Consider the following 23,057-nt stretch of genomic DNA (forward strand, 5'->3'; position numbering starts at 1 on the left):
AATGTACAATATGAGTTAATCGGCGTAGGTCTGACATGATACTAGTAATTATTCATAGCCTGGCTGACGAAAGTTCAACGAAGCAAATTCCATTACGCTGCAAAACTTTTAACCAAAATATGTACGTACATATCTAGATATAAGTATAACGAGTAGCGTTGCCACGTAATTGGATTTTCGTGTCCAGCTTTCGTAAACCAACTTCTAAAACGCATCATTTACCTAATAAGTTCACATGCATTTCATCTCAACCTTTAAGTATACTCTTTTAAGCAGTCTCAGAATCCAGACCATTTAAATTTGGTCCTTTAGGTAGGTCATTTCGTCCGAAATTGCCATGTCATACTCCTTTTTAGGGTTCCGTACCCAAAGGGTAAAACGGGACCCTATCTCTAAGACTCCGCTGTCCGTCCGTCCGTCCATCCGTCCATCCGTCCGTCTGTCACCAGGCTGTATCTCACGAACCGTGATAGCTAGACAGTTGAAATTTTCACAGATGATGTATTTCTGTTGCCGCTATAACAACAAATACTAAAAACAGAATAAAATAAAGATTTAAGTGGGGCTCCCATACAACAAACGTGATTTTTGACCGAAGTTAAGACGAAACGGGAGCTGAGCTAAAAGTCAATTTTGAGATTTCAAGCTGAATATACCCGTCGCTCTGACGGGGCGTGAGAGACTGTATTTGTGTGTGTAATGCACGCACACAGATGCGTACTCTTGCACCCGCGCGCGCCTCATTGCCGACAATTTGCAATGTTATTTTTCGTGCGTTACTGCCACGAGGCGTTCACTTATTACTTACTGTGTTGCGATTGAATTTTTTGACCCGGCTTACGTTTACGGAACTCGATAATCTTTCTACTACTGTGACTTGGCTTTGTTTACTTGACTTTGCTGATCAGCTTATTGTTTTGGACTCCGTGAGTTGTGGTTACCTATTGGACCGCACGCAATTCATCTACCTTTATTCAAGTAATTAAGCGTAATTAGCCGAAACCTTTATAAGAGTGTAATTCATAAGAAGTACATAAGATATAATTTATGTACTGGTTTGCTGTTAGCTTTTAATTGTATCACTTTACATATATGTTACTCAAATAACTAACACGGTTACACTGTTGTAAGAACATTATTTTTCAGGTAGGCCTTATTATACCTACTATAGGCCTTATTACCTCCTAGTCCTAGTACCTTAGTAGTAGTAGTACTACTACGGAAATTGATTCAAAGACTCAAGACTGACTTAAGTGGCAGTAGGGTGTAGGGTTTTTTCTAGGCTTAATGAGTTCGCTGAAGCTTATTTTTTATACTTAGCGCACAGAACCACTAGTTTAACAGTATCAGCTCTAACTACATGTCACCATTTTGTCCTTTACGTAACAAACTCAGGGGCCCAGAATATCCGATGTACCTATCAAATCAAGGTTCTGTACCAAATAAGGCCCGGTTATTATAGTTCGTTATTTTTTAGCATTAGAAAGAAGGTAAACAATCATGACGTGTCTTTTTATTAATAATTATTGAAAAACGCTTTCAAAAATTAGTTTATATTACTTATGAAAGCAAAAGAATATAAAAAAGTATATGATTAATACATACATACATACATACATACAATCACGCCTATTTCCCGGAGGGGTAGGCAGAGACCACGGATTTCCACTTGCTACGATCCTGACATACCACTTTCGCTTCCTTCACATTCATAACATTCCTCATACACGCTCGCCGGTTTAGGGTGCTCTTGCTCATTAATATGATTAATATGATTTATAATTCTAACATATTTGCTATGACTTATTTTTCAATGGTAATTTTTAATAAGACATGTCAAAATCTGTTACCTTAATGCAAAAAAAACGAACTTTAAGCGTGCTAACTTTCAAAATTTCATTTTTTATAAGATAGTATAAGTAGATGGGCAAAAATTTTGCGTCCATGTCCACCAGTGAGTAAGTGATTGAGATACCTAAACATTTAACTTTATAATGTAAAATGATATAATTTACTAACCTACTCGTTTAATTTCAGGTAGGTTGAATAAGGAACCAAGTAACCATGGGGAGGAGCAGTATTTACTAACATTTTCTTTTTGGGTCATCAGAGTGTATCGTTTCCTTTTTTTTGCACATATTACACTTAAATATATATTCTCTGTGTAAACCCTTACGTCTTTCAATGACAAAGGCAAGATCAGCAAATGTACAATTTGTATGATCGTGCCTGATATTTGAGATCACAGAAAATAAATATTTTAAATCCACTATTCTGCGACCTTTTAAAATTTTGTTTTATCATGATTCATGATCAAAAAGCTCGGATTCAATAGTCATATCAAACGTCGATTATGCAGTTGATGATGAGCTTGCATTTTCTACCATTGGTGCTGCAAATGCATCAACCGGTGGCGATAAACTTTGCCCTCTTGTAAAACAAATTACTATTGTGATTGTGTCCAGCAAAAGGCCAAAATTCGGTTTACTTTCCTGTTTAAAATATTACTAATTTATTCATATTTCAGATTAGGTACATAGGTAACTGTCTGAATGTTACAATGCCAGCTGGCAAATTCTATCACATTTGTTTGTTTGGTAGTCATGGTAACATTCACTTAGATTGATATCCTTATTAAGATCTGTATCTTATTATCCAGACCTTAAAATATTGCCACCGTTGCCCTTTAAAAAAATACTGTTTAAATAATTGGCTACTCAAACAATGCTTCTATAGTATAAATAATGACTACACAAAAATGGGTAGTATTGTATATAATGCACGAAATAAGGCCCGATTCTTAAGCGGGTTTAAATTTTGAGGCCATGTCCGCTAATACTATAGACAAAATATCAAGTTTAATAAACACAAAAAAAAAACATTGATGGGCCTTATTTTATAATTTAGGCCTTACTTTGTAATTTAAAGTAGAATTAGGCCAAGAAAAATCTATAGCGATTTTGATAGAACACGCAGTGCAAGTATTATTTCAAACGTCGCTTCTATGAAATTATGACATATAAATAACACTTGCACTGCGTGTGCTATCAAAATTGCTGTAGACTTTTCTTGGTCTGACTCTAAAATATTCTTTATTGCACCACAAACATAAAAACAAATTAAAAAAAAACCGGCGAAGTGCAAGTCGGACTCGCACACGAAGGGTTCCGTACCATTATTTATAAAAACGGTCACCCATCCAAGTACTGACCCCGCCCGACGTTGCTTAACTTCGGTCAAAAATCACGTTTGTTGTATGGGAGGCCCCACTAAATTTTTTATTTTATCCTGTTTTTAGTATTTGTTGTTATAGCAGCAACAGAAATAAATCATCTGTGAAAATTTCAACTGTCTAGCTATCACGGTTCGTGAGATACAGAGATACAGACGGACGGACGGACAGCGGAATCTTAGTAATAGGGTCCCGTGTTTTACCCTTTGGGTACGGAACCCTAAAACCGATTTACAATGTAGATAAAGGTAGCAACAGGCGGTCTTATCGCTGTTAGTTCTCATTCTTCGTTTGTTTAGCATTAGAGTGAAGGTGACGTGTCTTTTTTAAGCATGCAATCGTATAATTATTTAGCTTTTTTTGTAATAGTTATGTACTTAGTGGTTAATATTAGTATTTACTATTTTTTTTCAATAATGCTTAAAAACGAAGTATAGACATGACAACCAAATATTAACGCCATTGTAGGGCAGGATATACAGAACATGAATCATTTGTACTGTCACGCTCCGTGATTGTTGAGCCATTTAGGGTTCTAGCTAAATTGGACATTCCATAGAGCACGAGTAATAAGTATGGAACAACCAATTCAGCTAGGACCCTAAATTGCTCGACAATTACGAAGCGTGCCTGTAGGTACCTAAAAATTTTGTTAACCCATTTTAACCATGCAATAAAATATTTTTGATTTTGATTTCTAATTTGAAATATTAGAATCAAAAAGTTCATAATAGATTGTATATCATAACTACAAAAATGTGTTCCCTACTCTCAACCCAAAACACCTTGTATCTTAGGATCTAGATATTTTCACACAAGACGGTTTATCGATAACTTCTTACATCACTAGATTATCGACATTAAATGTCGACTATTGCCCATCACTTTTCTGGCTGTGTACGTATTTAGAAACTTGACTCCGCCCCTAAAATTAGTGCGATAGGGACAACTGCAGCTGAGGCGAAAAATCCTGCGTAAAAATGACAAAAATCGAGGTTTCGTAGTCCTCTTTTTCCTCCCCCAAAACTTAACCAATCGTAACCAAATTTGGAAATCTAAATGATTATGAAATTATCTGTGTCGGACCGTTTTGCTTTTTTGGCTAATTGATATCAGTTTTGAATACCACGCCTCTCATTGCGGCATAGTCTTTTAGGCCATTTTGGCCGTTTTTGAAGGGCTCTAGCGCCTTAAAAAACAAAAATATCAAAAAAAGCAAAACGGTCCGACACAGATATTGACAATATTAATCTGTGTTGAAAAAATCATTGCTCTAGCTTCAAAAACCACGGAGGAAAACGAGGACTACGTTTGTATGGAGGAATGACCACTCCTGTTGGCTCTTAAGCAACGTCGGGCGGGGTCAGTACTTGGATGGGTGACCGTTTTTTTTCTGCCGTTTTTTGCATTATGGTACGGAACCCTTCGTGCGCGAGTCCGACTCGCACTTGCCCGGTTTTTATTACCTAGTTTACCTACCTACCTATTTTTTAACCATGTTTAGGTGAATTTCTGAAAGTCACGACCTCACGACGATGCTTTAGCTAAATTTATTCAGTTAAACTTATTTACCTATGTTTATTTTTTTATTAAAGTAATTAACATGATTAATATACATTACGACTACTTAGCTGGGATTCCTTGAACTCATAATGAAGTCCTGAGAATTATGAAAGTTATTGTTATAACTAAGTTAGTGGGATTGTTTGTTTCTATTAGATTAGTTTCAATATCCAGGCTAGATAGTTTCAAATTGGGATAAAAACTGTCACTTAACATTGGTGTTAAGACATTATCTGAGAATTAAAAACAATTAATGCGATTTAAATATATAAACCTTCAGTTTACGCAGTAAAATTTGATAAAGCAATAATTTAGAAATATATTGCCGTAATCAAATAGGTATATTTTGAGGATTTATTTCCTAAAAAGTTGAGTGACGGACAGGAAGTCCTACGTAATAAATTTTGATACAATCATGAACTACAAAGAAACATTTTCCATAAAACGAATGAACCGTACCTTTAAAAGTACGATATTATATTACGAACCCTTTAGCTACAAGAGTCCACTTACACCATCAGGTCATGTGAAACACACTTCAAAATGTAAACAGTCAAAAGCAGACAGCCGTCGGCTACGCGAGGCTGCCAAGTCAGCCTTACTCGCCGAGCCTCTTTGAGGCGTTAAAGTATTCAAGAACTTTTTAACGCGCGTGAGGCCCGAGAGGCGAACACTGTGATATCCCACTTTCTATTGTAGGTACCTAACTTACGTGTTGTCGTTTGCAGCAACAACATTGTAGCACGATTGCTTATGATTTTTGATACCGGAATAAATCTGAAGGAAATGAGAATTATGCGTTTGATCACCAGTGAGTTCGAATTAATTCGTTAAAAAGATACCAATAAGGTGTTAGAGATATGAGTTCAATTAGTTGTAAATATAAAATTATATATGTATGTATACCTATCACAATTTTTATAAGTAAAATCGTTTTAATTTTGAAAGAGTGCTTTATGAATAAAGAATAAAATAAACAATTTAATATATGTATGTACCTTTTCTTTGGTAATTTTAGTTAATCACCACATTCAAAACGCACTTTCATGTTCCAATCTTCTTATTATTCATGAATAATTGCGAAGTTAATAATGAACGAGGACGCCCATTACATATTTAAGGAAAAAGGGAACCTAGTAGTCGTTTGCCCTCAAGTTGTGTACGAGTATGTACCTGTTTGTGGTGAATTGTAATTTGGCTAGTGGCTTTAAATCCACATAAGGTTTACTCGGGTAATTCCGAATGTCGAAAACTGTCGGATAATTCCGAAAGAGACTTTTATTATGATGGAATTAAGGGTGATTTTCATCTGAATTTCGGAATTATCCGACATTCGGTAATACCCGAATACACCTTATAGTATCAAACGAAAATGAGAAAATTAGGGCAGGTATGTATATAACAGTGTTTGTACAGATGTTTATTACATTTCCGTCCAGCCTTCGCTCAACCTCTCTTACGTTTTTTTGTTCAAGTCACGTCAAGGTTCAGTTCACTAATTTGAATGGATATAATAATAACTTATTCAATGTTTAGAACACTGTAAGTATTAAAATCAATACGTACCCTATGTACGTTTTGGGAAGATCACAAACAATTCTACTGTGTTCAATATTTAATGCTGTTTTACCCTACTTCGTCTGTTCCGTCTTCGTAGTTCAATAGATAAATACTTACAAGCTTAAGTTAAGTCATAATCGTAATGGATCGAATAAAATGCATACACAAACATAATAAAGTTAAAAATGAGTTACGGCATTTGGCATGTGCGCTTTACTTTTGAGGTCTTTGATGAGTGATGACCCAAGCGTCACCCGTGAAAATGTTTTATTTATGAACCTGGATATATATAAAGTCCTGGTGATCCGAAGTCGTTTATAATATTACAGTGTCGTAGCTACTTTAACAGTATCGGCTACCATATTGAAAGTTAAACGTTTGCGGGCTCAGCACGGTTCCATTTTTATCGACTATCACTATGCGCGTCCCTTTCGCACTTACGTACTTGTTAGAACGTGACAGGCATGGTGACAAGGGATAAAAACGCGACCGTGCTAAGCCGCCTGGTAAACCATGAGCTCAATTCAGATTTTAATTTTGTTATGAAACAGTGACATTTCTGGACTCCAGAAACAGTGACTTTTCTGTACTCCCTAGAACTGAATTAAGCATTCCTTCTACTTAATTTTATGGTTCAAATTTATGTATCAGCATTTGGAGATAACACGTTTGGGTAATGTAGAGCGACAAGTAAGAATATTTGGAGGTACTTAACAAAAAGCTGTTACATAAAAAATTGAGCCATGGGTATGTGTAGAACGCTAAAGTTACCTTTTCAACGGGCTTGATCCTCCTCACAAATGAGATATTAGGTAGCCACCGCAGGTCACAAAAGAAACAATGCCTTTTGTTTAACAGCCGGCGTAATATGGATGGTTTTATCCACGCGATAAAATAACTGTCACTTTTTAACACCGCGGGATAGAAAGTGACGGACACCGTTTTAACACGCTGTCACGTAGACAAGAATGACCATTATATCCGTAAAGCTTAGGGGTTGAGGTTAAAAATTCATTTCTGATAATTTCAACTTTAAATATGTTTTCGAGTTTTAAATTGCAAGCAGCGATTTCTCAAATGTAATGAAGTATAGTTATATAAAATGTTAAGAGTAGTCTGAGTCGGCTATATATAGTTAGGCCAGGGACTGTCAGGCTAATTCGAACGTGCACTGACATCAAACCTTTATTAGAACGATATTGGAATCATATCAGTTAGATGTCATTTCATTTCGCTCAGACTTGTCCGCACAGGTAGTGTTATTTCAAGCATTGATAGAGATAATCATACTGTCTTTCGGTTCGATTCGGGAAATGAATTAGAGACTCACTAGATATGAAATAGTAAAGATATGTGACGTTCCACTGCAAAAGGTACCTTATGACGGCTGGCGCCGCGATTCGGGAAATTAATTAGAGATTAACTAGATATGAAATAGTGAATATATGTGACGTTCTACGGAAAAAGGTACCTTATGGTGGCTGGCGCTTATGTCGCATAGCGCCGCAATAATATTGGAGCGGCGTTAATAATAGCGCAAGCGCCGATCGCCATAAGGTTTACCCACCTTTACCCGTGGGACGTCACATATCTTTACTATATTGTATCTAGTTAATCCCTAATTCATTTCCAGAATCCCGGCCGTTTGTCTTACGCTAGGACTAGCACCTAAAAAAAGGAAACAGTATAGTTTTATTTTCTTCTTATTTACTGACAAATTGGGTTTGCCAGACTATAAGTATTAAAGAATGTATGTCGTATACATACCTACATATTTTATCCACATATCTACTTACTATTCTGTCAGTATTCTCCTATATACTTGGCGGATGTCCAATAAAAAATACGTCAATCTTCATAAATTCAGATCAAAACCGTATTTTTCACCCACGCTTGAATGAATCCAGTAACTCATATTATTTGCTACAAGTACACGAGGCTCGGTAAAACAATAGTACATAGTTGGGGGATTACGACATCATGTACTGTTTTGTAGTACATTGCAGTGTTTACAGCAGATCACCTGAGCAAACAGAGCCGGCACCTACTTACCACTGTGGGGATTAAGTTTATAGTGAATGAGACAAGTGCTGTGCAGTGGGTAAGCTGTAATAATTCGCTGCATCACTTTAGGACGGCTACTTAATTTGCAATGTAACACACCCTAAAGGTAGTAAAGTTAGTATATTATTCAGTTCACGATTACTGCTCGAATTGTTTCACAAAAAATAAATCTGGCTAGATTTCATTCTTGGAAATATCGGAATAGGCAGTCAAAATGGGAAAAACGGAATCCGTATAGTTTCATCAGGTCCGTCTGTCCGTATTTAATTAAATTTGGAACATAGGTGTATTTTGTACCTAAGCTCCTACATAGTTTAGAAACTAATCTGGAAAAAAAAATTAGGGGCCATTCCATAGGTATAGTCAGTTGCAGAGATAACCGACTCTCCCTGCATACAAACTTGTCTGTATAAATTTACTTAGGTACTGCAAAGTTCTTGTAAAGTGCAACGCAGCAGCCAAAGTTGATTGCTGTCTATCAGCACTCAGGGGATGTGTGTAGGTACATAACCTAAGGTCATCTTCTTAGGGACGCTAGAGATTCGCGAGTGGGTACAGTCACCAGCAATAATAATATGTTACACAATGATGGCCGATGAAAATATCTGACACGATCTTATTTGTAGAGCCAAAAAAGCATGTCACATATGTTTGCGGCCTTCAAAGAGTAGGTAACATATTATTATTATTGCAGGTGACTGTACGTTTTATACTGCTACTGGTAGTTAATGTAAGGTTAGGTTTCTTGCATCTTTCAATAATCTGAAGGGTTTTTTCTGACGTATCAAACGTTGAAGTGTCAACGACAATTTTAACGACATTCATATAATCTCATTAAATAAATTTAGTACAATCAATCTATGTAATGGTAATTATGTAATTAAACGCTTGCCGCCCTTGAGCCACTCGACTCCTAGGAAACATGATAGTATCTAGATATAATAATAACAGTCACTCGTAGTTTTAATAATAAATTAAAATAAATAAATACATAAATATTATAGAGACATTCTTACACAAATTGACTAAGTCCCACGATAAGCTCAAGAAAGCTTGTGTTGTGGGTACTCAGACAACGATATATATAATATACAAATACTTAAATACATAGAAAACATCCATGACTCAGGAACAAATATCTGTGTTCATCACACAAATAAATGCCCTCACCGGGATTCGAACCCAGGACTAGGTAGGGTCACTACCCACTAGGCCAGACCGGTCGTCAATAATACAATCTTTATATACCCAAGAAGAGCTCTAATTTATAATACATATGTATTATTCTAAGGCTTGATACTAATATCCCATTTGATTTATTAACCTGGACATTTAGTACAGATACCTAATACAATTTTCCAGTAGCTCCCAGCAAGACATTTCCATTTATATGATATATTTGTTTTTTTCATTATTATCATATATTTTCTAAAGCAGTTATGTCTGCGCTATGCTGGCTTCGTAGTTTCATCGCATAGTTAGACTGGGGCAAACCAGTATTAACCGAGCTCAAGAAACGTTATATCTATGTGTAAGCAGATATCATATTTATACTGGTCTACACCCGGAAAATGGTTAGAAAAACACAGGACTGCCTCTCGTTGAAAACTTGTGTTAAATTAAGCCATTCGTTGCTGTCACCACTTGGAAATATTTTAAAACTCTAACATGGCCTGGTCTTCCCTTTTAGTGAAAACGTGACTAATTCATACACAAGTGTTGGTTTGCATTTGAGTATGAGTAGATACCTAAATCCGTAACTGACCGCGGATTCCGCCAGCAGCCGTGAGCCACGAGGCGCATGACTGGGCAAACTATCCTCGTGCTCCTTGTTATGAACAAATTTCAGGTTACCACAGGCACTCTGTTCGACATACGCCAATGCCGTATGGCGATGATCAACTAGGCACGATTTTGTCGCAGTGAATACTGATTTGTAATCTGTAATCCAGTCGCTTTGGATAAAATAGCAATAATTCATCGCCCACATCATCATGTCATACGATGATGATGATGCTGATAGTGTCGATATGATAACGCGAATGACGACACGTCGAAAATTTGTAACGTGGTTGGATAAATATTTTTATGTGATAAGCAAACAACACAATCGAGCGATAACATGTTTCAATTTCAGCTAACTGGTATCAAGCTGGTGCAGATTAACGCACTATCTCTCGAACTCGTAAAAGTCTGATGTAATAATTTTTATCAAATTTGTATTACACGACGGTATCTTATCGGCAATAATAATTATTAATAACGCAGTTTTAAAGACACAAACTACTTGTAACTGGCTTTTTCGAAGAACAGAATTGATGAAAATATTTGATAAACTGGGAAGTACCTACCTATCTATGGTTAGCAACGTAGTTCGGAATGCATTTCTGCATGGAAGTTTTTAATGTAAAGGAGGGGCTACAATTCTCGGCAGCTGACCTATACTATACTTTGTGTTTAGGATTAGAAAGAACTCTGTAGAAGTAAGCATAAGGTTGTAAATCAGGCACTTAAGAGGACCGTGACGACCGCTGCTTGAAAATGGGGACTATGTTTATATGGAAAGGCGGCTTCGGGGCGGTTGTCGGCTTTCGTCTTAACCCTTCGTATGCCTTTGTAAAAAATTTGCTACTGAATTAATAACCTTGAAACTGTAAATTACAGTCCAAATTGTGTGGTACGTATACGGCACAAGGCATACGAAAGGTTGATGGGGTTTTTAAGTATGTATTTAGATACTTAGTGAGTATTCTACTAGAGGTTATTCGGCAAACGTAGCGTAGGACGCCCTCAGACTAGATGGATCGACGACCTTCGCAAGGCGGCTGGCAAGAGCTGGATCAGAGTTTCCGCAAATCGTGCTCAATGGCGTGCAATAGGAGAGGCCTATTTCCAGCAGTGGACGAGAGTAGGCTGATGATGATGATGACTAGAGATTATAATTATGCTTTATTATATAAGTTCTTTCTAATACTGAAAATATATATATTTAATGATATTTACGTAAACATATTCCGTTCTGTACCTACTCGTACGTAATTTAGCACATTTCTTTGTACAGGTGAAAGGAGTAATGTTTATGAGATTTGTCTTACTCCTCAGAATACCATTTTTTCTTATCACAGAACTTACAGTTTGGTGTAATACTGAGGCAGACGTGCAACTAAGGCTCCTGAACCAGTTGAATCCAATTACGCTATTGATTGAACGAATGATTTAGCGAAAACGGTCTCTAAAGCTCTCGATAAAAATACAATCTACTGGTAGATATCACTACGATTCTGGTTAAATGATAACGTCATAACTTTCGATATAAACTTTAGCATTATTTTATGTTTCTGAAGGATGTTATAACGAACATGTTTGTCTTGGAATTTTACTGTTCGTGTGTTGTTTACATCTAAAATAGACATTACCATCGTATTACATTCCTCGTTATACGATTTAGGTACGAGTATATTCGAATTTTGATTTCAAGATATTTGAAAAAGGTATGTTTCGAATTTCACTATTCTAAATTGATTTTGTATCAAGCAGAAACGTCTGCGAACGATGCTATTAATTTATTTTATTATCCTAATATCAAATGCATAAGCTTTTGCGTTGTTTAGTAACGAAATTGTTTGATTAATTAATATTATAAGAACAAAGAAGATGGCATAGCTTCTAAAAGGTATCTGAACTTAATGAAAACAATCTTTTGTCATTTAAGTACATTGCACAAAGCTGCCAGGATTATTTATTTATTTTACGTAGGTAATCGAGTTTCCTCTCGACCTAAAGAGTGAAAAACAGCGTGTATTGTGGGAAAAAACAGCTGAACATAATCCACAAACCGTAAAGAGCTCAGCGTAAATGTATGTCCGTTTAATTTTTCATAGATTCTTTGTGTGTAGCAGACGTTTTAATTAAAAGCTTTAGGAGTCCGCGGGAAATGTTTCAATACGAGATTTTCCAGATAAAAATGTGACTTAATACATACCGGATATTTAATTTGGTCTGGATCTTGATCACGTAATCTACCGCAAAGTATCTCGTATGATGTCGTCAATCTAGTAACTCTACTTGTTAATTTAATTTACTTGTGCATTTAATTGTAATATTTTGATTTTTCTGATTGGTGTGTGGTACCTGTTTGTGTTAAATTAGTACTTAAACTAAAAAATATTTGATCTGTAACACCTCGATCGTAACAATTCCAGTTTAAAACTTTTACTGAGAAACATAAACACGGCCGATGTAAAGAGTTTTTATGTTCTTGTACATCACGATTCCGTGCTGACGCACACAATAACGCTAATGTATTGCTCTTGGCAAGAGGAAAGTCGGAGAATCTATCTTCGAAATAATAATGATTCAACGGTTCTTTAACATTCTTTAATATTGACAGATAAAACGTTTATACATTAAAGAGTTGGCAGTCTCAGTGTTCTATATTCTAACTCCATTATTCTAGAATATTGCATTGCCAGAGTAATAAAAAGTTCAATGACACCAGATTCAAAATTTTCTGTAAAAGTAAGACGTCTGTACTGGTATGTAAAAATAATAATAATAAATAATAAATAAATAAATATTGGGGACATCTTACACAGATCAAACCTAGCCCCAAACTAAGCAAGGCTTGTACTATGGGTACTAGGCGACGATATACATACTTGTATAGATAAATACATACTTATATACATAGAAAACAACCATGACTCAGGAACAAATATTAGTGTTCATTACACAAATAAATGCCCTTACTGGGATTCGAACCCAGGACCATCGGCTTAGCAGACAGGGTCACTATCCACTAGACCAGACCGGTCGTCAAAATAAAAAATATTGTATTTTGCAATTATTAGTTCTCTAAAGTATTGAGAGTTTATGAATTCCAATAGCCTTAATAATTTAGTTTGGCATTACACATTGACAGTATCATCTATTAAGTCAACTCAAAATAATTTACCTTTCAGACAACATTGAAAAACATGTCAAGCAAATGTTGTGCCAGAATATGACAAATAGTATCTTGAAAATTTAAAACTAGACGTGCAACAAGATAATATGCTAAAATGAGAAAATGTAAAAAAATAACCTTTCAAAGAATACTTCAGAACCATCCGAGTCACTCCGTGGCAGGATCAATTTGGGCAACACCATGCCTTTCTTCCGCCTGCCGCGGATACCAGACGGAGAGGGCCATTGCAACTCGGTGGTAGCCAACGGACTGTGAGGACTAAGAATCGTTAGCCTGCGCTCCGGAGGTGGCAGGCTTAGTTGCTGTAATGCTCTTCTTTCCGTACTTGCAAAAAGCCCTCGCCTCTTTTCAGCTGAAGCTCCCATGTCTTCTCCAGACAAGGCTCTCCTAGCGGGTGCCCCTCTTGCCTCTCTGATATCCCTTTCGCTCGCTGTGAGAAACGAGCTGCGGTGCGAACGCACGGTGGTGCATGAGCTAGCTGGGCGCGCTGGCGAAGAATCTTTGCATGGACGGAGACTCTCCATAGAGCGGGCAGACTCGACGCGCGCCGCTGCCAAGTACTGCCCGCTCGTTGCGGTCGTGTGGGCCACCTCGCATTCTTCTTGGCTCGAGCTAGACGTGCCGCTGCGGGAGAACGTGCTCGTTTTTGACACAAAACTCCGGTCACTAAATTGGGCCGCAGCGGAAATGCTCGAAGTATTGGCGTCATTTGACTCCGAGGAAGCCTGCGTTCGCACGCAACCCTCCTCGAGAGACTGGTGCACCACGCGAGAATTGAGAGAACTAAACTTGGCAAGGTTTGCCCGGCGAATTTTTCTTTCGTCGTCTTCCTCTTCCATTTTATGCTAACTTACACTTTCCATTTACACTTAAGCACACGACACAATTCAATATATTATTAAAATTTCAGGATATTTTATGATGTATTTTTTTTATTATAAATAATTATTATCATAAAATAATAAGGAACACTGGACACAGTCTTTGACACTCTTTGAAACCACCATCACAGGCACGATTGTAAGGACACCTGAAACAAATAATTTTATTAGAATAGTTAAACTTTTAACTTAAATGTTTTGCTAAAAGGATAGGTCTGCGGAAATTGTTTATTTAGGAGAAGGATAATATTTTTCAGCCTTCAAAGATACTTTGCATCGGGTATATAGCTAGCCAATAATTTTATGACGGAAAATAAATAAAAAGGAAGACAGACTGTGTTATTCCTTACAAATATTTGAACGTGCCCGTTCACGTGCCTATCAAGCTATATGGTCCGGGCTACGTATAAACACGCTTCAATTTAATTTGGAGCGGCTCTGGCAAGCACACAGTTTGTTTTAAAGCCAAACTGACTCCGAGAAGACCCGATTTCGAATTTCCACTTTATACGCCATGTTCGGGTAAATTCTATGTACTTTCGAAATGATTCCTATAGATCTAACATTAAATAAAATGTTCAATTGTAATATTAGACCTATCTTTTCAATTATGATGATTGTGTAGAAACCGTTTTGTTCGTAAGAGGTAAAACAAATAATTATAAAGATTAGAAATTACATGCGTTCAGTTTGCGGGTTTAGAGTCCAGGGCTAGTTGTCCCGCCTGGTTTGCGCAGTCCGTGAGTGCTTGCACTTGTTCATTGTTGAGTCCCGAAGCCTTCACCCGGACATCAGCGCTCTTAGAATGCTCAGAGCTCTCACTGCTGGATTCAATTCTCTTCGACACCTGGTTTCCGTGCGCATCGATGTGAATCTCCTCTTCAAATTCTTCTTCGTAACTTGATTGGAAACTCTCACTGAACTCTTGTCTTGCTTGAATGGAAACCTTTTCTGTGGTTTGTTTTTGTTGGATCATCTCATCCATGGTCTTCTTCACCAGCTGCTGACCGGCTTGCAGTTGAGACATTGTGATTTAATGTAATTAAATCTAAAAAGAGCGAGAAATATTTTTGTAAAATTGCAAACTTAAGAGTACATTTTTAATATTAAGTAAACTTGGGCCGCATGCACGCGCTGAGTTTATTAAGGAAGACAAATATTACGCTGCTCTATATTCTTTAATATGTAGTTCTACATTTCATGAAAGAATTAAAGAATCAAGTTTTTTTTATGAGAGCCAAAGTAAACCAAACTAATGCTTTTTCCTGGTTCCTTTGCGCTAAATAAATTATTCAATGAGTAACTACTTGGTGCATTAATGTAAATCAGAAATCCCAGTTTGATAGAAATTGGGTTGGCGGCAAGCCAAGAGACAAAGGTTGGAGCTCATTTAAAATTACGATGTTGAGGAATTTCTAGGTGGCACAGACTATTCTTCCACTGAACCGCACATTCCAGAGCACCAGGTTCAATAATTATAAAAATACTACAATGGTGGCTCCTTAAGGCAGATAAGGTAAACTTGTGCCTTATTGTTACATTTGCTTGTCTGAGTTACAATAATGCTGAATTATGTACCTCAGGAAATAATTTAGGTAGATTTTAAATATTTTAAGACAAACCTAATAAGGGTAGTTAATTTACCTGCAATTATAGTTAATTTAAAAATGTACAAGAAAACTATTCACGGTTTTTCTAATCGACAATTAGGATCAGTAAAACCTTAAAGTAACAAATTTTTAATACACCAAAAGTACCTATTTTATTAATTCCAATAGAGTAAAAATTCTTAAATTATCTCAAATTCGAATGTAAGTTTAAATAGAATACGAATCTATAGGAAATAAAAGTAATACGGAAGCAAAAAATACGACGAACCTGAGACGCACGACAAAGATAATCCGATTGGGACAGCCCGGTGCACTTTTAAATACTAATGAAAGATTTTTCGGGAGTTGTTTTCACGGTGAAGCTTGCGCGTGGACTGAATGGCGGCGAGTCGGCGTCGGGCTTTGTTTCGGCGGGAGCTTCTGCGTGGGCGCCGCTCCAGAACGCCGGACCTGCGCTTGCGGCTGCGAGACTTGGCTAAAATAACGCGACATTCGCGACATCTGTCTTGGCAAATTAACTAACCCGATAATTAATCTCGTCATGTCCTGATTCGTTCGTGTTTAATTGCATTCTTATAAGGACAGAAATATGTGATTGGCCGGCATTAGATATAAATAACGTCCGGCTAAGTGCCACTAAATTAAATTTTAACGTTACTATGCTAAAATTGTTTAGTTATATAGAAACATATTTTATGACGGCTACCAGGTGTGATACTTCAAAATTTCAGTGTTAAAACAGTCATCCCGAAATAGCGTTATGCGTCAACAGAAGAGAAGTCATGAAACGATGAGTCTTCGAGACGGGGGCGATAAACGTGATAAACATGACTGCAACGTTATGAATAACGATTGCCAAAGCTTCCCGTGACTAACAGATGGAGGGATACCCACGGCATGCCTTGATTTCGAGAAAATTAAGATGTTCAAGGCGACTTTCTACGTTATTTATCCCGTTATTTACTTAGATTGCTGTTCTGTAACGCCGAAAATAAATTCACATCTGTTAGTCATGATGGTTAAAATTATTCGAACGTCTTTATGCTCTGACTTATCAATACATACAAATAAATACATATTTATACCTATCCTCTTGCATCTCGCATAAGAATACCTATCCTGAATGAAAATTTTTCATTGCACTTGGAAAATAAACCTTCAATTTCTAATAGTATTTCACGGGTGGTAATTAATATGCAGGTAATTGGAAAAGATAAATATCCTATCCTATTAATATTAGGAAACATTGCAATTTAACAGATGCCCAAAACGTGTAGACATATACAAGCTTACATCGGTAGATGAATACGAGTAAATAATTGAAATATATATGTGTTGTGAATTAATGTGTATGCATGCATAGGTAGATGTAAGTACCTATGCATGGTGGCTGCGCCCACCGCGATATAAACCAGGTAACGGGTTAAATAAATCAGTTCGCTAACAGCTACGTTGTGTGTCACTTGTGTGCCTTCCCGACCCATATCCATCAATATGCTGACGACATTTATGATTTTCTGTCATTCTACGATAGACCCTGTCTATCAGTCTAGCCAATTACTTCGTCCAAAACCTTGATGTTTCTCTTAAAAATGTAATCAGGGCCAAGTAAGTAAATCTATTTACTTAGACTGTTAAATAATTTCTGAGTAAAAACAGCACTCTTGAAAAAAATCGTATTATCATGAATCTGTATATTTTAGGACACATCATTTGTACATTTTATGCAAAATTTTCAAAGTTGTAAGAGAACATATTAAATAAACGCTGAATCATTTTCTCGTCACCATTTTCCTGTTTTCTTAATGATATTATTTGAGGTTTAAGAAAGATTTTAACATCTGTATAATTTGTAAATTGTTATTGATATAAGAGTTACTGTTATGAAAAAAAAGTAAATAGTATCAGTTGTTGTAGGTAGCCATGTAACTATTTATTCAACAAGTGTACCTATATTCGTTCGTCTTTCAACGTCAGAGCAAAGTCTAACGCTTACAGAAGAATCTGTTTCTCTCTAAAGATACGCTTTTCGCAGTAAGTAAATGAAAAAGATTAAAATCTTTTTCTTAAAGAATCTAGCAGACACATTTTATAATATACAACAATCATGGCAGTCGAGAGCATACCCAGTTATACCGTAACGATGTTTGTGGAACCAGGTCGGTGTCTGCGGGCAAGTTTGTTGTGCCGAGGGTTACTAATTACTACGGCGATAGATGTCTTCATAAAAGCCTTCCCTACATACTCAACAGCCTGCCCTCTGACATCAGACAGGAAGCCAATAAAGTAAAATTTGGTAAAAAGCTGCGTAGTTACCTCGTAAATCGCGTTTAGTAATTGTTGAGCATTATTAGTAATGACAGATGTAAACTTTAATGTAATATAAGAGAGTAGAGACTGCAAGATCCCACAGTCAAACCGTGTAAACTGTTTTGTGGGACATTGTATTTGTATAAGCTGTATACTTTTATGTTAATAAATAAATAAATAAAATAAATAAGAACTTGTAAACCCAGCTGTATCAAGTTAAAACTTAATTATGACTGACAAGAAAGCATCCGGAGCACGGCCAGCAATAAAAAGCTGCTATAACATCTTATTTTGTACCTACTACATAAATCTCTAGCATACCGATAATCAGCCCCATTTATCTTACTAAAAACTAAAGCGTCATACATATTTTAAAAATCCCATATTCATTAGATATTCATCCGATATTATTTTGAGCAGTGATGAGCAGTGGTGGCTGAGTGGATATGACGTCTGACTTTCAATCCGGAGGTCGCGGGTTCAAATCCTGGTTCGTACCAATGAGTTTTTCGAAACTTATATACGAAATATCATTTAATATTTACCACTAGCTTTTCGGTGAAGGAAAACATCGTGAGGAAACCTGCATACATCTGCGAAGAAATTCAAAGGTGTATGTGAAGTCCCCAATCCGCATTGGGCTAGCGTGGGGACTATAGCCCAAGCCCTCTCGCGCATGAGAGGAGGCCTGTGCCCAGCAGTGGGACGTATATAGGCTGAAACTGAACTGACTGAACTGAACTGATTATTTTGAGTGCATCCGGTCCACGCTTAAATATTTGTGCGAGCAAGTGATGTCCAATCAACATTAAATTTTCAGTTTAAATACTGCATTATTCCATCACGCTAAATTAGACCGCTTAAGGCACAGTAGGTTCGTGTTCTTCTCTTACTCACACTGAGCGTATGCGTGAGGGAGATGGAAGTGCGTGCCCGGTACCGCGGATATCTATCATATTTTTAAATTTTATTTTTTGTACGTTCAAATAAAAAAAGTAATCATACGTTCCATCAAATATGATATTACCGATTTTTAGAAGCAATTTTCATATTTTTAGCTTTTGTGCATAATTTGTAACAACTTTTTAAAGTGCATTTTAGACTTCTGTTCGTGATTTTTTCCTTCGTGCGAAAGTCATAAACTCAGGATTTGAATCGATACAGTCCCTCGAGAAAGGCCTCAAGATCGCTAATTAAATTTATGGCAGCCGTATTGTGATCCAAAAAAGCGCTACGACTTTTTAATCATAATCATAATCATAATCATAATAATTTATTTATAAAACCAATTTATACGTCATTAATAAATAAATAAATAATTTAGTAATAGTACCTATAGTAATTTACCAAAATACATGGTACTTATGATAGTATTACAATAACATAATAAACAGTATAATTATTGCGCTTTATACGCAATGAATTCGTCGTAGCTATAAAAGGATTGCTCGATAAGCCACTGCTTTAAGCGAAATTTAAAGCTGCCCAAGCTTGGAGCATCAAGTATGTTTTTTGGCAACTTATTGTAGACAGTGGGACCCATGACGTGAGTGAGTTTAGATGACTTGGTCAACTTCCGGCTTATACCCACAATTTTATCTGCGTTCCGCGTTTCGTACAAGCTTAGCATTCTAAATGTTTTAAATGACGCCAGATGCACTCTCACATATACGGCCACTTGCAGAATGACTATTGCCGGCAGTGTTAATATGCCTAGCTTAATAAAAAGAGGCTTAGCATGGGTATCGTGGGGAACTCGAGCGATGATCCTCACTGCGCGTTTTTGGAGGCGGAACACCCGCTCCCACTCTGCACAGCGACCCCAGAGCTCAGCGCCATACTGCAGCAGTGAGTGCACCGTGGCGAAGTAGCAGGTGCGCGCCGCCTCTGCAGACACCGACCTCGCAACCCGGCTCAGTGCGAAGCACGCGCTCCCCAATTTCCCACAAAGTCTGTCTACGTGCTGATTCCATGCCAGGCACGTGTCTATCTCAAACCCTAAGAAGGTTGTGTTGCTGGCTTGTTCAAGCACCTCATCGCCTACCCTGACAGTGAGCGGTCTTGTCGGACGGCCAGCGAGATTGAAAACAAGGTAATGAGTTTTCTTCAGGTTCAAGGATAGCCCGTTCACATCGAACCACTCGGCCAGCTGTGCAGTAGTTTGGTTCAGTTTTTCCTCAATACTTTCGATGCTCGGTGCAGAGACAATTGCGGCGACGTCGTCAGCATACATCAGAACCTCGGCAGTATCTATAGACTCAGGCAGGTCATTTAAGAGCAGTGAAAAAAGCAGGTTGGAGACCGATGACCTCCGAAACTCCGTTTTTAAAACCTACTGCACCTTAACCGCATACTAAATTAGAAAACTTATTCAGTTGTTTACCGTATTCTTCTCCCGATTCTTGCGCAATAAATTTCGTCGTCATGCGTGGTGACGCGGTATTTATTGTAGCGAAATAAATTGTTGCAGATACTAGACTATTTCATTAGCATTAGTAGGTAAAATACCTATTATTAATTTAACAATTAACAATCATTTTAATCTCAAATGGCAATTCATCGTTATCGTTTCATTCAATCGTCTTTAATGTCATCGGCAATGTGGTGCAAGACGGGGTGCGGACCGGGACAGGACACTCGTCAGGAATCAGATGATGCCCCATTAGTTGTCATTTTTATTTTATTTTATTTATTAGGAGAACAACAGAGTAAAATGTACCTACATAAGATTCTATGAAAAACTAACTTACATACTAAAACATGCATTTTCCTCCCCAGCAGTTCTCACCGAGATACACAGTTAAATTCAGTTTACAATTATTAATAGATATTTTCTATTGGCACGAACCATTAGTAAAAATCAAACAATTTGTAGTAGGTATCTTATATCTTAAAGCTATACAATACCCGGCGATAAAGATTGCACATCGGAATTTCGGCTTCGTAGAGTGTTGTCTCTTTCTCTCTCGTTGTCTCGAATATTCCCTTTCTAAAGACCGATGTGCAATCTTTATCGCCGGGTACTGTGCTTGCTTATACCACTAACTAACAGTCTTCTTTGATTATTCCAAGGATTGGCTTTTTAAATTGAATTTTGCTAGTGTTGAAGATGTCGACCGAGACGAGACTTTTATTGTATGTGTCACAAATGCGACGCAGCGGCGCTCGTACACCAGCGTTGGTGGCGCACGTGGGCACGGCAAACAGGGCGGTCATACTCGTAGATACTACAAAGAAGACGAGTAACTGTTATTCAGACTTAATTAAGCAAATTATTTAATTCGTTCGATTTTCTGATTCTAATTTTAAAATTTATGATACAAATCATAACAGCGAAATGTCAAATACAGAACTCTCTTACTTTTAACGATAATCATTTTGCCTCAGGTCTCTTTACTTCAGGGATTTTGTAGGATTTCTACAGCGATGAGAGGAAATTAACTGAAATCTTCCTGGATACTGTTGAACTCTGTATAAGAATGCTGGATTATGTTATGTAACAAAATTACTTATAGGCACATATATAGATTTGACACACTGAAAACTGGAACTAACTGCGCTAACGTCCGCTAGTTATTTTTATGTGTATGATGAGTTTCTTACTAAAGTTCGGTCTAAGGTAGGTATAATGAGACTGGATATAATGCAAAATAATCGGCCAACTTCTTTTACTATTTCATAAACCTGTTGAGGTACCTATTAAGAGTTCCAGCACAGCCATTTGATTAAGTACATGTCGTACATTGCTTATTTTGAAGAAATTTTATTTATTATTGGCAACATCTTCAAATAGTGTCTGAAATTATGTCTACCATACAATCTCGTATGTACCACAATAAAAATGACGCTATATTGATAAAGTATAGGCCAACTGGGGTAATTGCAAATATGGGTTAGTTGCGTATATTTCTCGAATACGGTTAGTCAGAGCGTCCACCATGTTACGTTTTATTCTCTTCAAGAGCTTAAATAGACGCAATAATTCAATCTAACCCTGTGTGGCATCTAACCCGGTCGACCTTATGGATAACTTTTACCGAGTATCTATTACAGTTTGATATATTTGTAATGTAATTTCTATGCCAGCAAAACGCTTTAAGAAAATTGCACGTTTAACCTTGGATTCTCCGTCCATTAAGGGAAACCACGCGAAAACATAATTACACATACCTACAATCAGGCTAGTGGAATGTATTCTATACTTTCTATATCTATTAAGAGAGGATGATAACATCCGATAATAGTATTTTAAGCCTAACATGGGCGAGTTTCAATGGAACATGTGTTTATATTTCAAAAAAAAACCCACACTATGATACCCGAAGCAGTTTATTCCAAAAATAAAAGCGTGTCCTTCGACCTAAAATAATAAACAAGGTACGAAACATGTATGATCAGTTCAGTGAGCAAGACCCATCATTCTTACGGTGTCACTATCATTCTTCGACGGACAGGGCTTGACGGTGCCTATCGATTTTCAGGTGAATTGTGTGTTCATTGAATATACAAATCTGAAATCTGTGGAAGCAACTTAGTCAAATGACTCCGATAATTTTTTTTCCGATAATGGAAAAATCGAGTTTGAATTCAGAAATTATACATATTTCATTGAAATATTATTCAGTCGCAGTGTCTAACGAATAATTCACATTTATTGTAAGTGAAGTTGATAACGCGAACCTGACATCTATTATGGACATCTATAAATCATCATTAACAATTTTTAACAGATAGAGATTTATAAAAACTTATAAAAACATCTGAAATGTAAATCTACTTGGACGTTATAAATTATAAATTATAAAAGAAAAATCGGCTTATATACCGCCGCGGCTTATATCAGCTTACGTAGGTAGTGATATGATATAATT

General features: G+C 36.9%; 2 protein-coding genes across 7 annotated transcripts in view; both read right to left on the minus strand.

Moving 5' to 3' along the window:
- LOC134793522 (3',5'-cyclic-AMP phosphodiesterase) overlaps window positions 1-23,057 on the minus strand; it is a 534,412-nt gene that overhangs the window by 209,221 nt on the left and 302,134 nt on the right. The gene's annotated exons all lie outside the window — the stretch shown is intronic.
- Window positions 14,116-16,303, minus strand: LOC134793559 (uncharacterized). The gene is made up of 3 exons (XM_063765169.1): window positions 16,145-16,303; window positions 14,946-15,314; window positions 14,116-14,415 (listed from the first exon to the last, which is right to left on the minus strand). Exon 2 carries the CDS (start codon window positions 15,291-15,293, stop codon window positions 14,952-14,954), a length of 342 nt encoding a protein of 113 aa, XP_063621239.1. The 5' UTR covers window positions 15,294-15,314; window positions 16,145-16,303; the 3' UTR covers window positions 14,116-14,415; window positions 14,946-14,951.

This window comes from Cydia splendana, chromosome 9 (genome assembly GCF_910591565.1).
Source record: "Cydia splendana chromosome 9, ilCydSple1.2, whole genome shotgun sequence".
In the NCBI taxonomy this organism is placed as follows: Eukaryota; Metazoa; Arthropoda; class Insecta; order Lepidoptera; family Tortricidae; genus Cydia; species Cydia splendana.

What these genes read in the sequence shown, in the direction of transcription:
- LOC134793559 (XM_063765169.1), bottom strand. Translation starts at nt 15,293, where the DNA reads ATGTCTCAACTGCAAGCCGGTCAGCAGCTGGTGAAGAAGACCATGGAT.